The sequence below is a fragment of the Taeniopygia guttata genome, chromosome Z (genome assembly GCF_048771995.1).
Source record: "Taeniopygia guttata chromosome Z, bTaeGut7.mat, whole genome shotgun sequence".
NCBI classification, from domain to species: domain Eukaryota; kingdom Metazoa; phylum Chordata; class Aves; order Passeriformes; family Estrildidae; genus Taeniopygia; species Taeniopygia guttata.
This window is the reverse complement of record NC_133063.1, coordinates 23,162,230-23,178,116: the sequence shown is the minus strand read 5'-3', so window position 1 is coordinate 23,178,116 and position 15,887 is coordinate 23,162,230. Positions and strand designations below refer to the sequence as shown.

Below are 15,887 nucleotides of genomic sequence, written 5' to 3'. Positions count from 1 at the left end.
TGCAAACATTTTCTAAAAATGACTGAAAATATTGTTTTTTCTCCACAAAGAAAGAAAATGGTGGAAATTGCATAGAACACAACTTTGCTCTAAAATGTGTATTCTTTAGCTCTAGCACTTAGCACTCATCTGGCTCTCAGCTCCAGACATTAATATCTTTAATGTTCAATATTCATGCTGTACTCCTATAGTAGTAACTTTTAATACAAATGTAATAAGAACATCAACTGAAACACATTAACTTTATAACATGTTTTTTATTTGAAAGTAAAGCGCTTAAATTGTGTAATGAATGTATTCTCTCAAGTTGCAAATCTCAAACAGATGCTTTACTGCACTTACTCCCCTTACACTTCCTTGACATGGAAGTAAATGCAGCTTTTAGAATGGGAGTTGAATAGCATGAATAATAAGGATTATGATGAAGTTTAAAATACCACTTTATAGACAGTTATCTTGGTAAGTAATAATGATGAATTTTTTCAGTGTGCTTACTGATCACATCATTCTCACCCAAATACAGGTTTCACAGTAGGTGGGAAAAACCCCTCAGAGTCTAGCAACTACCTGCTTTATTTCAAAAGGAGCTAGTCACATGCAGTAAAATACCTAAGGGGGTTTGTATTTGGTTTTCATTTTTCATACATTCCAGTCCTAGAGGTTTTTGTGTGGTAACTGAGTTTCCATTTTATGGGTGCTTTTTGCTAGCCTAAGTAGCACTGGAGGCAAAGGAATGAGATCCCTGCTGCAACTGTAAAAAGGAATACTAGAGGTTAATTTGCATAAATTAGATTTATTCTGATTGCATGGGCTGGGTATCTAAAAATCTGTTGTCATGTTATATTCAGTGTACGCCACTTAGAGAAAAATTTTGTAGTAGTAAAAATGGTAATGTACAAAAATAGAAGGCTCTAGAGGCTGAGGCTATCTAACTGCAAGATTGTCCAATTTACAGTGTAGGTTTTCTTCTGATCTTGAGAGTGCATGTCAAGATTATATAAATAAATAAATACAGAAAAGTTGAAATTTTTTTCAAGTAAGTGAAAGGCAAAGTAGAGCCCAGAAATCTTATTTCGTCTTAGAAGGTCAGCCCCCTTGAGAATTTATTACTGTAACAGTTAGGACTAATTGAAGCCCTGACAAATTTGGAATTCATCTGCCTGTTTTACTCATGTACCTGACAAAATTATAGTCTTTTAACTTTACTAAAAGAAAAAACTTACTCTTTTTTTTTTTTTTTTTTTTTTCATGGAAAATAGACTTTTTGATGTGTTGACTTAATTTCTGACTGTCAGTTAAGGTTTAAAAAACCTCCTATTTCATTTGTCTGTGTTGCACGTACAGATGTGGTTTCAAATTTAACTGAAAAGGCAATTTATAGCACTTATAGCAGAGAAAAGATAGAGAGCGGTACAGGTCATATGGCATTACAGATAACTTAGGAAAAAAATTAGAAATTGCCCATAATTTGGAATGTACATAGATGTTTATTAGTGAACTTGAAGATATGCATTTATTGTGGGCTATTTTTTTCTTTTTCTTCTACTTGAACATCAAAAATTCAATACTGTCTGGATGATATGAACCACCAGAAGTCTAAACAGTCCACTGAGTCTGTTTTTGAAAAACACATGGAATTTCTTTGTTGCAGTTATTAGACCGCTGAATCTGACAAATGGGGAGACCTTTCATCTAATGGGGAGATCTATTTCATGTTATGCTAGTTCAAACAGCATGATCATCTGCAGACATGCATAATATTTTTGTGTATTAATATAAAGTTGCAATTTACTCACATGGCAATTACTCACCATGAATCCCACAATTATTAATATACATATGGAAGATATTTGGAAAACAGAAAGAGATTCAGCAGTTCAATAAATATTTTTTTACATTTCCATTGTTCATTTCTTATATGTTTTTTTTTGTTTGTTTTGGGTTTTTTTGTTTTGTTTTGTTTTGATTGTTTTGTTTTGGTTTGGTTTTTTGCTTTTTTTGGTTTTTGGTGGTTTTTTTTTTTTTTCTTTTTTGGTCTTGACTGGAAAAAAAACATTCCTGTTCAGAAAATTATTATTATGTGAATGATTCTCTGAATTAGATCTATATAGGAAAGAAAGCAAAACAGTTGGGTAATTTTTAATTCTTATACATTAAAAATAAAACACAATATAAAATTTAACAAGAAGGTAAAATGCTTTAGCAATAGTTTGACAAAACACTTATGAGGCAGATATATCAGATGACTTAGCTGGGGAGTTTGGGGCTGGGCAGAAGAGTGCAAACACTTTAATGTTAAAACACTATGTTTAGACTCTACTTAAAAATCTATATATTTTTTGAGTTATTATTCAGACCTTATGTATATTTAACTGCCAGGGTTGTAGTTCATTCCCATATTGATTTTTAGGATTTGACATAACAAATATTCTCAGCGTATGCTTTTTCGGAAACTGTTCAAATAAAACAGAGTATTACTTTTAAAAGTAATCCTGTTGCAGTACTATCAATACCCCTGTCTACCTTTGTATTTTTGCATTTTTAATATATGATGGTGAGATTAACACAAATATTTCCTCTTTAGCAGGAATTAATTAAGAAGTAAGTATACTTTAGCTTTAAACTATTATCATCCTTCAGGCTTTAGTCCAGGCCCCAGAGTGGAAAGCACGTCCACAGTCAGTTGACCAGGACTGATGAGTAGATGCTTAGATAGTAGATGCATGAAGGTAAAATCCAAGTGAGATGTGACTTGATGCTGCCATTTTAAGCTCACGTGGTAAGAACAGGTGTAGACTGACGGAGCTTCTGTAATGATGGCTGGGTGGTGCTCTGCTTCAGAGGCTCAAGTTCTTGATTTATTAATTCAACAGCTTGTTAAATTTTTTCATATAAGTAATGTTAAATGTTGATTAAATAGCTGCACTATGAGAGTCCTTCCAAAGTGCAGCTGTTAAAAATAATGTGATAGCTGTAGCCTCCAGCTTGTTCCAGTGTATGCATTAGATGAGGTTTTCTTGAAGCATAGAAATTGAATATGGATTTTAATGCACAAAACTCCTCCTACATTTGGCATATCTCCTTAATTCGTATTTATTTCTATAAATATTGGGTCACATATGCATCCTGTTAGTAATTTTAGATTGTAACTAGAACTATACCATTTTAAAAGTATCTCTCTCTGTTCTTAAATGAACTCATTAAAAAAAATCACTAAAAACCAAAACCCAAAAAAACCTGAGAATGAATATAAAGCAAATATTATCTGTTAGGACTAAAAAGTACTAAGAGCACTGAAGAATAAAGCTGTCTGATTTTCTCTGCTGCCTATAAAGTGTGGTAGAATCTTTTCTGAAGTACCTGTCACACCACTTTTGAGTTCTAAGAGAACACAGCAGCTGTTGTTCATAGAACAGCTATAAACAGCATTAAACAACACTCTTGATATTGACTCATAAATCACTTCAGATAACACACTTACAGGCACTGGCCAGTATATAAAATCCAAGTGTTGTACTTGATACATATACACATGTCTATAAATATGCTGTTTATGTAATGCTTAGAGATACAGAAGAGTGTCCACAAAGCCCATCATCAGGAAATTTCTTCTAAAAACCTCTTTAATAGCCATTGCATGTATGCAGAGCGCAGTGTGATGTATTTTTCCCATATTGTTTATTTAAGTGAGTGTAATTGATTTTAGGCTGTACTGAAAATCCTAAAATGCACATGGAGAAAATGGAGTTGATCAGGGTAATATTTTAAATGCATCAGCTTTCAGAGATTCAATTACAGCTCAAATAAAAATGTTACAACATCAGTAAATCCGTGCTTAAATATATATTGAAAACTTACTAAGTAGAACAGATGTATTTTTCTTAAATGAGCCTAAGTTTACCTCTATATTAAAGATAACTTAGTATAAACCCTTTCCTATAAATGGTGCATTGTCCTCAATCTTTTTTGTGGCAAACTGATTTAGGTCTACCAAGAGTAAAAATTCTTGGAATGGATTCTCTTTTAGCAAATCATTGTTTTGCTTAAAATTTGAAGACGTTCTGAAGAGTGATAAAATAGCTCATCTCATGAAAAGCAAAATGCATCCAGGACAAAGAGAACTTTAAGTCTATACAGAATTACAAAATATTCTAAGTTGGAAAGCGCCCATCACAATCATCAAGTCCAAATCCTGGGCCTGCAAAGGGCCATCCCCAAGGATCACACCATGGGCCTCAGAGCATTGTCCAAACACCTCTTGAACTCTGTCAGGTTTGGTGCTGTGAGCACTTCCCTGGGGAGTCTGTTCCAGTGCCAAACCACCCTGTTGGTCAAAAACTTTTTCCTGATATCCAACCTAAACCTCTCCTGACTTAACTTCATGCCATTTACTCGAGTCCTGTCACTTGCCACCACAGAGAAGAGATTAATGTCTGCCCATCCTCTTCTCTCACAAGTCCACAATTGTAGACTTCCTGCAGTCTCCTCTTCTCCAGGCTGAACAGGCCAAGTGACCTCAGCCAATCCTCATGAATCTTCACCTCAAGGCCCTTCACCATCTCCATAGCCAATCATGGATGCTCTGTAAAAATTTTAGTTCATACTTATATTGTGCTCCTGTAATAAATGAGTTAATTGCAGGATATCTCCTTGTATATCTACCATGAATCCTAACCAACAATTACTTCTGCATCACTACCAACTTCAAATTCTTTGCTTTTTTCATCAGCAGCTTTTTTTTTTTCATAGCACATGTTGTTATTGCTGCTGTTATTGATTGCATAATTTATTCCCTTTTGTCCTGCATTGCTCAGCATTTTTCTTTGAGAACTGACCTATTTATTGCAGAGACACCTTGTTCTAGTTAGTGATTTACCCTTCTGTGATTCTGATTATAATACCTACCTTGAATTATCTAGAGTTTCTCGCTTCTTTTGCTTCCTAACAAGAGCAATTGTGAAATACAGTTTTCACTAGCCTTGCAGCTATTTTTCAAGATTTGCAGATCAAGCATCTTTCCTCACACTAACTTTGTATGTTGCCTTTCATATCATGCTAAATATGGTCATTGAATAAATTCTGCCTGGGATATTCAAATATGTATGACAGTTATATTGCAGATTTTTAGAAAGATGTGTCTGCAGTTTCACAGGCCAGCTTGCATTTCCCCCTCAAAACAACCTCTTATTCACAGATCAAAGAATTCTTTACATTTTGAGTAACTTAATCTAGCAAAAATTTCCCATTCCTTGTGAATAATTCATAGGTTCCTGAATTTTTAGACATGTAGAATTTCACACATGCAATTTCTTTACATTGCGATTTGCTTTAAATAGGAAAAAAACCCAAACTTTACACAGGGTCAGACTGACAGAATTAGGAGGGAAGGTGGAGGTTTTTTTTACCACTTTGGCTAAGTGTTTGTTTTGTTTCTCAAACCATGTAATGGAAATATAGCATAGAGAAGTGATAGCGAGAGGAAAAATTTTAATTTTCTGGGCCTGGTCAAATGTTTCACAGCATAAGGATTCTCTGTTGCTGGAAAGTGCTGAAGTAAACATCTACTGCTACAGATGTCCTTAGTCACATGGTCCAGAAACTTGGTGAGAAAAGCATTCAAAAGATTGCATTGTTTTGGCACTGAAGAAGATCACCAAGAATTAAAGCAAGTTCAAAAGATCAAGTGAGCTAAATTTTCTTTCCCACCTTTAATTTCTTTCTAGAGGAATGAAGGAAAAGCCCAGGTATTCACTTTGGCTTCTGCTGAGAGTCCTTCCCTTCTGTTTCAACCTAATTTGAACAGCTGAGAAGACCAACTGCAAAAGTAGGTACTGTTTAAATCAGGACATCTGGTTTTAAAGTGTTTCACTTCTTAGCTAGAGAAACTCTAAGAAAGGATGTCATTAACACACAGACAAGTTACAGGGAGACTGGCAAAATTCTTTCACTTTTGCCTGAAAAAGGGCAGAGCAGCTATGGACTGACTACCCACAGAAGAGCCTTCCCACAGAACATATAAAAATGTGGTGGCTGGAAGGAAAGGACAGGCAAGTGCTGCAGCAGAATTAAAATGTGGTAGTTATGAGGGGCTGACTGAAATGGCAGCTCCAATATTTACTTGAGACTTGTGACAGAAACTGAAGATATGCTTTACTTAATATGGAAAGGGAACATAGTGGTTTTCAACTGAAAAGTAAAAATTACTAAAATAAAAAAGGAGTAAGTCTTGCAGCCTTAATTGATTTAAATAAATCCTTTTTGGGAGCAATGATAGTAGTTGGAATACAGAGCTGCCAACTAAAACAGAAAGACAGCTAAAATTTGTAAAACTCACTAAGCCAAGAAGAAACTTGGAGGTAAGAATTAACAGTACTTTGATACAACAACTGCAAGTTCAAACAGGCTCAAAAAATAAAATTCTGGTATTGAAATGTAAATATCAGTATCAAGGAGATGATGAGATACAGGCTGTGACAGCCAGGAAACCAGGGTATTACATGACACATGGAAACAAAGGTGCAAGCCATGTGTCAGTACTGGTTGGTACTGACCAGCCAAAGGTTGGTCAGTACTGCTGAGCATGCACTGGGTGGGTTGAGAAAAGGGCCTGCAGAACATGCTGAAATGCCATGTTTTCAGTCCTTCTTTCATCTCTCTGGTGAAATATAAGAATGACCTATGCTTAAATACAGGACTCTACTGTTAAGAAGTATTATTCAACGTGGCTACAAAGTTTCACCTTACGAAAATGCTACTTTCACTTGACTGCAAAGGATTCAATTGGTTTTGCCAGAGTTTGGGTATATCTTCCAGCCTTTAGAAAGCAATCACTAAGCCAAATCTAAAGATGAAACTGAGCAAATGACACACAATTCAGTTAGTTAAAAATTGTCCTATGCCGTAGAGGAGACAGAGCAAAACCAATATGCAATGCCGTGGGTAATTGACTAGATATGGGGAGCCAAGACAAAGGAAAAAAACATTGTGTTTACAAACCCAAAGAACTGGTAGCCTGCCAGAAAAGGTGAATCTATTCAGGATAGAAAGCAAGAAGCATGTATATGGTGTAGGATCTGTCAGTGCAGAAGGAGGTCTCTGAACACATAACAATGTTTCATCTGATGTCAGTCCATGTCACCAAATTGCTTTCTGGGTTGCCCTGTAGAAAGAATTTCACAGGGGAAGAGCACAGAATGGCATGTGGTAAGTTAACCTAGCAAAGAACAAGGATTTTGTTGGTAGCAAGTCTGAGCTCAGCTTGCTTGCTTCCCCAGACTGAAAATGTACTAAGTTCCCTCCAAATAAGCAAGTTTTTATTGCAAAACATCAGCCTGAATTCTAAAACCGTTGCCCTAACAATGCTGCTTTGCAGAATGCACAGTTTAAATCATGATAATCTGAGATGCTGACAGAAATGCTAGGAGTCCTGGACATGAGACATGTCCAGGATTAATTTGCCCGGCTCAAGATTCAGGGAAAGATGCTGCTAAATCCCATTTTCAGTGGAGTGGTTTAAGCAGTCTAAGGTATCCCTTCCATTCCACAGAGACTGAATTAAAACCGTTTTACTACACACAACTGATTTTTCCAACGTAACAACTATTAGCAGCCTTAAGATTTTTCAACAACTTCTCTAACCTTTCCTCACTCCTAATGCCTGTGACGGAGTATTCTGCTGGAAAGGAAAAATCTGTACTTCCAAATTTCCTTGCATCTTCCTGTGAAATGTCTGTTATGATCAGTTCTAGATGCAAGATACCAGACCAAACAGACCCAGGGAAGATTCTGTCATCTCATGAGCTCTTGCTTGTAATCTAAGCTAGGAAAGAGAAGTCACACTAGATTTACCACAAACTTTCCTGGGCCCCCTTGGGAGAAGTGTCATATTGGTCTTGCTTGTTCCGTAAGAGCAAACTTCTGGGCTGCAGGCAGATCCCTGTCACACAGAATCAGCATAGTTCCAGGGCAGCTCACTCACTTTGACAAAGGCAAAGCAATACTGAGAAAAGTGGATATAGCCAATAATTTAATTTTCGTGTTGCATTATCCATCTCAAGGGTTTGGGTTTTTTCATTTTGTTTTGGGGTTTCGTGGTTTGTCCTTTTATTTTGTGCATTTCAGAGAAACTGTCCCAGCAGAAATTCGGGATAATAACGGCCGTGTTGAGACGGTGCGGGTGGAACAAGTCCCTGGGGAGTGGGGCACGGGCGGTGGACTTGGCCGGACTCCAGGCGGGTCTGTGCGGGGGCCACGTCGCTTCCCTTCTCCATTCCCGCTTTCTGCTGCGGCTTTGGGACAGCAAGACCGGGAAAAACTTCCAGTGCCTTGTTCAAGCCACAACCAAGCACAGCAGGAGCGACCAAAACCCGTCATCGTTCTCTGAAGTGTGTTCCTTTTCTGCGGCACGGCGTTGGCAGTGCTTCGCTCTCACTTTCAGACGCCCAGCTGGCGACACGGGCACCACGGATGTGACCCGGGGAGGAGCGCAGGCTTTCCCCGAACCCGGCGGAGCCGCCGCCGCAGCTGCCCGCGCAGCTCTCCCGCCTCCGCTCTCCCCGCCAGGGCCCCGCCCGCGCTGCTCGATTGGCCGCGCTCCGCCCGCCCCAGCCCCGCCCGGCGAGGGCGGCAGGGCCGCGCCCCCGGCCGAGCGGCGCCGCAGCGGCTCGGGAGCGGCGGGAAGCCCCGGGGCGCTCCCAGCTCGGCGCAGCCACGTCGCGGACTCTTCTCCCCAGCCAAGGCTGCCCAGCTTGCAAGCCCAGCTGCCTGGCAGGGCGAAAGAGAGACACTCTAAACGCCAAAGAACCCAGAACCCCCAGCCTCCGCTCCTGCCTGGTTTTATCTTCTGTAATTATTTCGGGAAAAGAATAACCAAAAACCGCATCGCTGTGTTTTTAAGAAATCGTGCCGCGTGTGCGTTTGTTCCCAGCACACCCCTGATAAACAAAGGAAAAGAGGGAGGGGGCCCGCGTTTTGCAGAAGACATGCGTTCCGTCAGGAAGAGGTGGACTGTGTGCACCATAAGTCTCCTCCTCATCTTCTACAAGACGAAGGAAATAACACGGACCGAGGAGCGCCAGGAGGCAGCTCTCGCCGGGTAACTGCGGGGCGCCGCGATGGGCGGGCGGTCCGAGGGGCCGTGCGGTTGTCAGGTGCTCCGGCGCTGCTCGGGCTGTGAGCCGCGGTGCCGGCAGCTCGGCTGCCGGAGGGCCCGGAGGCCGCTGCGGGGCTTGCTGCCGGGGCTCAGTGGCCGTAGGGTGGGTGGGAGTGGACGGGAAAGGACGGGAGCTGCCGTGCTTCTGAGGTCGGCTCTCAGCCGCCGTAACGGGGAAGTGCCACCTGTCCGCAGCTGCCCCGGGGGCCGGGACGGCCCGAGGTGCCGGCGGCGTTCTCTGGAGCGCGCTGTGCCTCGGTTCCGCTCCTTTCGCAGGCAGGCATGCCGCGGGGCAGGTGAACGCCTGCTTCCGTCTTTGAAGTTTGCCCGGAAGCTTTGCTTAACGTGGCTTTTTCTTAAGGATTCTTGCTCTGAGAGAAGCGTGGGTCATCCCCCTTAGCTCTCGAGCTTCCTCCACTGGAAAGTCTGGTCCCTCGCTGAGACCGTCTGCTATGTACTCTGCTGCATGTGGTTGACTCAAAACGAAAGGCAAAAGAGTTCTGTGCCATTTTTAACTTTGCACCTCAGATTCCTCTTTATGTACGTGAATGCATTCCTCATTTTTCTCCCGACTTTCAGCTGTTCTCTGGAGGTACTGGGTTCCCAGCCAAGCTGGTTTTTCTGTGGAGGTGTAAAAGGTGTATAAGTGTAGGAAGTCACACTTTCTGTTCGCTTGTGCATGTCAGCCTTGGGTAGAATTCTTTCACAGCTGATTTTTGTCCTCTTGTGTAAGCCCTTGCCTTAATTTAAGGAGGGGGTATAAGGGAATTTTAAGTGCCCGTACAGGCCTGGAGGAAGCTGAGGCCATTAGAGCCTACTTGGCCCCGGAGTTAAAGACAGAAAGCACATCCCTCTTTCTCAGACCATCTAGTGAGGGAAGGGGACACAGGCAGCTGAGCACAGCTGGCAGCTGTGGCCCTGGTACAACATGCTGAGGGCAGGGGCTGTCCTCACCTGTGTGTGCAATATTTGCTTCCTTTGTTATTCAGGCTTTTCACAACTTGCTGGTATCTCTTCCTCTTGTTCAGCCTGGGTGTAACCCAGTTTCTACCACAAAGCTATCTGTATTTTAGGAGATATACAGAAGTTTAAAATTTGGGGTTACAGCTGTGTGAAAACAGAGGTGAAAATGAACATGTGAGGCAGAATTGTCACTGATACCCATGTTTCTTAGTATGTACTCCTTCCTCTCGGACTAGAAGGAACTGATGAAATTATTCAGAAATTACTTTATATAAGTTTGCAAAACAAAAAACTGCCTTCAGCTTACTGCACATTGTTTGACAACTTAAAACTTTACTAAAATAAACTGTTGTTTTAATATTAAATTGAAGGAAACAAGTGTGTTTATTTATAAATATGTATGTTCCTACAAACCTTTCAAAATACAGCTGTAATAGACTTCTGACTAGTTATTTGTGATATCTCTATTTATCAGGGAGACTTCTTGTGCTATATGGTACTACTCACTTTCACTGTTGAAATATTTTTTCTCTTCATAGCCTGTCATCCCATTCATTGAAGCAGAAAAAATAGCCTAAAAATGTATTACTCATAACTGGTGCCTCTATTGATCTTACACTTGCCTTTCTCCTGAATTAGGGGTTTGGAATGTTGGGTTATTTTTGACTGGTCATGTGGGCAAGCAGAGTCAGTTTTCTGTGGGCTGTTTTACTTCCAGAAGTTATGGATGTGCGAGGTGGACTATTTTATGGTTATTGGTGGCGCCAGAGAATCCAAAATGGACTGGCTATGTACAGATCCAAATTACATGAGAAACTTAAAACCAGCTGTGCGCTTCATAGAAAAGTGTGCTAGGACAATTATTGTGAAGCACACCCTACTTCAAATAGACAGTAATGTCCTTGTAAAGGTTAAGCAAATAATGAAACATGCATGTTATGTGCAGATTAGTGTTGCTTAAGCAGTCCTCTTCTACTGATATGGAATATACTTGAAGTCAGTTACTTTATTTAATGAACTATCTTCATGAGAAGAGAGTTTTGTTATATGGGTCCAATTGCTCACCAAGGGAAGGTTATCCAAAGTGAAGTCTGACACTCTCAGCTGTAAGTTGCTGCCATAGTATGGTAGCTCTTTTAATTACATCAGGGAGGATTTGCAGTGATACAAAATAATCCACATTTCTTTCACTTATTTACACAATGAAGAATTACCTGGAGAAAGTCTTGATTTTTATGTATTAGTTTATTTAATATTGCTTTAAATGAAAATTAATCTAATAAAAGGGAGATGAGCATCTAAATGACCACATTTTTGTCCACAGTAATAACTTTAATGCAAAGTGCCTAGGACCTTCTTTAATAAGAACATAATTTAACATTTTTTTCAATGTGCAATCTGTGTGACTCGCTGCAGTTGTAAATGGTGACTATGAAAACAACCATATTTCAAGTGCTATGTTTAAGTGTTGGCAATATATTTTGTTGCTAAGTTTTGTCACTTGTTTCACTGTTCAAGGGTGTACTAAATAATATTCAATCTAGAATAAACTAGAGACGTCTCTGAAGTATCCTTAGATAGAGCTTTATCTGTATAGTTTGGTCATTTTCCTTTAGATGCATGCACTTAGTGCATGTAGAAAACACATGCAGGAATAGATTTATTGTTAATATTACTACAACAATTTAGAGAATAAAAAATTTTAATATAGTAAAAGGTGTTAGTTGGATTCTGTCTATTGGATTTAGGGTCTTCTGCAGCATCCTCCCATGCCTTCAGGTTAGCAGGATTTGGGTAATTTGCGTACTGGTCATGAACCTAAAGTTAGCTAAAGTTGTAGGTTTTTGGTAGATGGCAGCCTTACCTCTGCATCAGTGTGATATCTGGGGTTCAGGATGTTGGCATGAGGGTGAGGGGAGCTGTGAGTAATGCAAGATGGTTTTGGTGAAGAGTATAGTAATGGTTTGTTAGTTATAGGGGCTTTTGCAATGACAGCACATTTTAGAAATTACTACGTATTACCAATTTGGTTAATTTAGCCTAATTTATGTCCTGTTGCAAGTTAGCTTGTGTTTAGTCTGTTGTATAATTTCCTAAGTATTATTGCTTTATATACAGCAGTAACGTTGCTGTGCTTCTTACTAAGGGCACTGATACCATTGTTCTCAAAGCTTATAGCCACAGAAAAGCAAAACTCAGCAATTCTGGGAAGCTTTTAGTCTCACATCTTTACCATTTTGTTCATTGAAGAGCTGTGGTCAGATATTCTGTTTCCAAGTAAGATTATTGTTATTGGCAGTATTTCAGAGTATGCTTATTTAACAGACAGACACATTCCTGTATGTTATTGTCCTGTGCACACCTGACTTACAAGACATTTCTTTGAGGTGAACTTTTACATTCAACAGCTCTGGTATATTTGTGATGAACAGCCATGTTTGAACTCAGCTGAACATTGCTCTGGCATATGAAAGACTATGGACGATACACCATGGATGATAATGGAAAGATGTGGAGATAAAAATGGGTTTTAGTCGTAACATCTTAAACTGTGCTTGTAATGTTTGGACTTCTCTGTCCCATTTATGTTAGCCTGTTGGCTAATATCACTGCAACTTGTATTCACCACGTGTTCAGTGGTCATCACCCAAAACTTACTGTATTTATTTTTTAAGGTTGCCTTGTCAAAAAGTTAAAATCATAAGACTGATGGACAGAATAAGACAATTGGAATGTTTTGGATGTGTGCATGCAAAAGTTTCATGAAGTGTTGTATTTTGTATACAATTAAACTCCAGAATTTCATGCTTGAAAATCTTTCGCATTTTAAGTGGGAGGCCAAAGATATCTGTTAAACCAGTATTGCAGATTATGAACTGGGAAAAGTCTTGAAATGTAACACTTGATTCTTAGTCTAGAACTAGAAATTTGGAACCTAGAAGAGCAGAATCTGCCTCACAATCATAATGAAGTTTTGTCCAGATTCAAAATTTGGAGTTTATTGTAGTTCTTGTTATGTTATGTTTATTGTATTACAAGTATAAACAAATTTAAGCTCGTAATTTGCATAGTCAACTATTACAGATAGCTATGTCATAGATTTTTCCTGTTACAGTTTATTTTCTTTAGAAAGCTCAGAGATATTTGCTTATTTTTGTTGTTAATAAAAGGATATATTGCTGGTGCTTGGGATGTAAATTACTTAAACCAGAGTTAACCTTGATGTAATTGTATGTTTTCTATATTGCATTGCAGAGATGGTGAACTGAGTTTGACTAGATCAATGATCAATAGCTCTGATAAGATAATTCGAAAGGGTGGCTCCTCAATCTTCCAACATGCTGCAGAAGGTTGGAAAATCAATTCTTCTTTGGTAATGGAAATAAGGTGAGTTTCTTAAATAAAAAAGCAATTAATTTCACCTTGCCTATAATTATTTTGATTCATGTTGCTTTATAATTCCTTTGGTCTACAAACAGAAATTTGATTTACATTTGCAGGTGAATGTTTTCAAACTGCATCTGTTTAGGTTTCAGTGTTAACTGCAACTGCATGACATTAAGCTTCAAAGTCAAGTCATCCTTCATAAGAATTAATAAAATGTTTTCATCTGGCTGTGACTGTAAGACCCGTGCAATCAATCTCTATTATTCATCCCCATATTTAAGCTGGTTGTCTAGAACTCTTTCACAGTCAGTGGTGAGAAACTGGTGCTTTTAGGATATTATTTTCTCTCATCCTAAAGGTTTGATATAGAACAGGTGAAAGTATTCTAACCAGACTGGTTTTCCTCCATTGACTACAGAGGGAGCTTAGGCAGACAACTGGGATGCAGGAGTCAACAGCTGGACCATCAAGTGTTGTGAATCCACTTGTGGCTGTGCCTGATCCATGTTACAGGGCCAGACACTGACAATAACTGTGTCTTAAGCAGTTTCCTTTCTTGATGTCAGGCCAAAAAGAGCTGTAGGGTTGTGCTGAGGGGGCAACCCAGTAGCAGGTTGAGCTGTGTGATAGGTCTGATGTGTCTTTACAGGGGATGTCTACACCTTGGGGCCACAGGTGCCTCTGAGTGTGTTGTGTCGTATCTTCCCCACCTCCATCAGAAGATGGCCCATGAGAGAAGCACGTGGAGCATGGATTGGCATAGTGGAGATCTAGGAGTGTCACATTCTATGAAAAATGAGGGAAAGTAGCTATTTTTAACAACAATCACATAGCAGATTAGACCTGATTTCTGAATATTAAGATTTTTGAATCTTAATGTGTTCTAATTAGCATGTGGTTTCTGTGTGACTTCCCTTTCTACTTTTTTTTTTTTTTTTTTTTTTTAATTAAAGGACAGTTTACAGACCCCTTAATCAGGCATTGCTTCCAGGTTTAAAAGCATGGCTTCTCTGAAGGAGAAATTTAGGGATTTTTTTAATGACTACTATTTTATGTCCCTAATTCTGAAGCATGCAGAAGATAAAGGTAGCTCAGAAATGTATGTATCATAAGTTATGGATCCAAAAGTTGGGAGAAAACAGCTTTTTCTACTTGTGAAGTAAGCTGATTTGGAAATGATTGAGTGACTATAAGCAGAGACAATTATTCTCAGTCATGTTACTGAAAATTTGAGTATCATATTTCAGAACTATTTAAAACAGATACACCTTGATGCTCAAGCCAAACAACAAACAAGAAAAATATTACAATAACCTTTTGGTTAAAACCAAGAGAGAAAATTAAGTTTGGGTTTTGCCAATTTTCCATGTGTTTCAAATGCAAAATATTATTCAGACAAAGAGGTAAAACAATAGAGAATGATTTAGCATTTTTTCATCCTGTTAATACATGTGTATCATTTCAATCTAGTAGATTAATGAGATTCAAAATAACTTTTTTCTTTATTGTTTCCAGAAGGGGAAATTTCTCTTATTTTATATATCACTATTGTGTACTAAAGAACCACGTTTATATGTGGGATTTTTTAAAATAATGTGCAGGGAAGGGGGTCTTTTTTGTCTCATTAGTATAGTGAAGAAAACAGTGTATCTTGTACACTGGTTTAAGTACTAGAAGTAGAGGTTCCACTGAAATTCTTCCATTTTAAGAGTTTCTGTATCAGAGAGTGCATAAAGCTGAGATTATTTAGAAGTCCACATTGCCAACCTTGTTTTGAGAGGCTACCTTAATGAACGCTGGAGCAGAAAGTAGGTGTGAACCAGAAAATTATTTTAGATTAATGTGACTTAGGGCCAAAAGTTGACATGAACTCTACAAAAGGAATCAGTGCTACTCGCCAGGCATAATCTTTCCAGAAATCCTCTTTGCTGACATGCATACCACATTCAGTTATGGTTCTCAGTGGTGAAGGAGGGATATCAGGCATTCTTTTCACTGAGGAAGCTGCATGCAACCTCTTATGATGTCTTTCAGTCTGATGTTGACTAAATTATGTACATCTTTCACTTTTTCAGGTGGTTTGCTATACACCTTTCTTCCATGTTACAGCAGTAAGAAGCATTTTAGCTGTAGTTTTACACTTACACACTTACCAGGACTAACTTTAAGCGTGTCTAGCAAAGGCATACAGTATTCTTGTGGTTTGGCTAACTGCTTAGCCCTCCATAATATGTTACATGCACTGTGTAGACTATGAAGATGATTCATTGTTTATAATTGCAGTTGTTAACGTGAAGAGTGGTTTGGTGGTCTTGTGGTGTGACCATAGGAAGTAACAGTAAGAGAGAAACAATAAACAAGCCAGAGCCTGTTGAGTAATGATTAA

The 15,887-nt window shown here is 39.0% G+C and overlaps 1 protein-coding gene across 4 annotated transcripts in view; it reads left to right on the top strand.

Moving 5' to 3' along the window:
- Positions 1 to 8,614: 8,614 nt before the first annotated feature.
- The window catches only part of ST8SIA4 (ST8 alpha-N-acetyl-neuraminide alpha-2,8-sialyltransferase 4), a 58,576-nt gene continuing 51,303 nt past the window's right edge, over positions 8,615 to 15,887 (top strand). For 2 of the 4 annotated variants that reach the window (XR_004365769.3, XM_072922410.1), the window contains exons 1-2: positions 8,615 to 9,094; positions 13,370 to 13,501. Coding sequence is in view for 2 of the 4 variants with exons in the window: in XM_072922410.1 (XP_072778511.1) it covers positions 8,982 to 9,094; positions 13,370 to 13,501 (245 nt within the window). In the remaining 2 variants the exon portion in view is untranslated. The remainder of the gene's footprint in view (positions 9,095 to 13,369; positions 13,502 to 15,887) is intronic. The other 2 variants (XR_003956914.3, XM_002186594.7) reach the window with 2 other exon arrangements.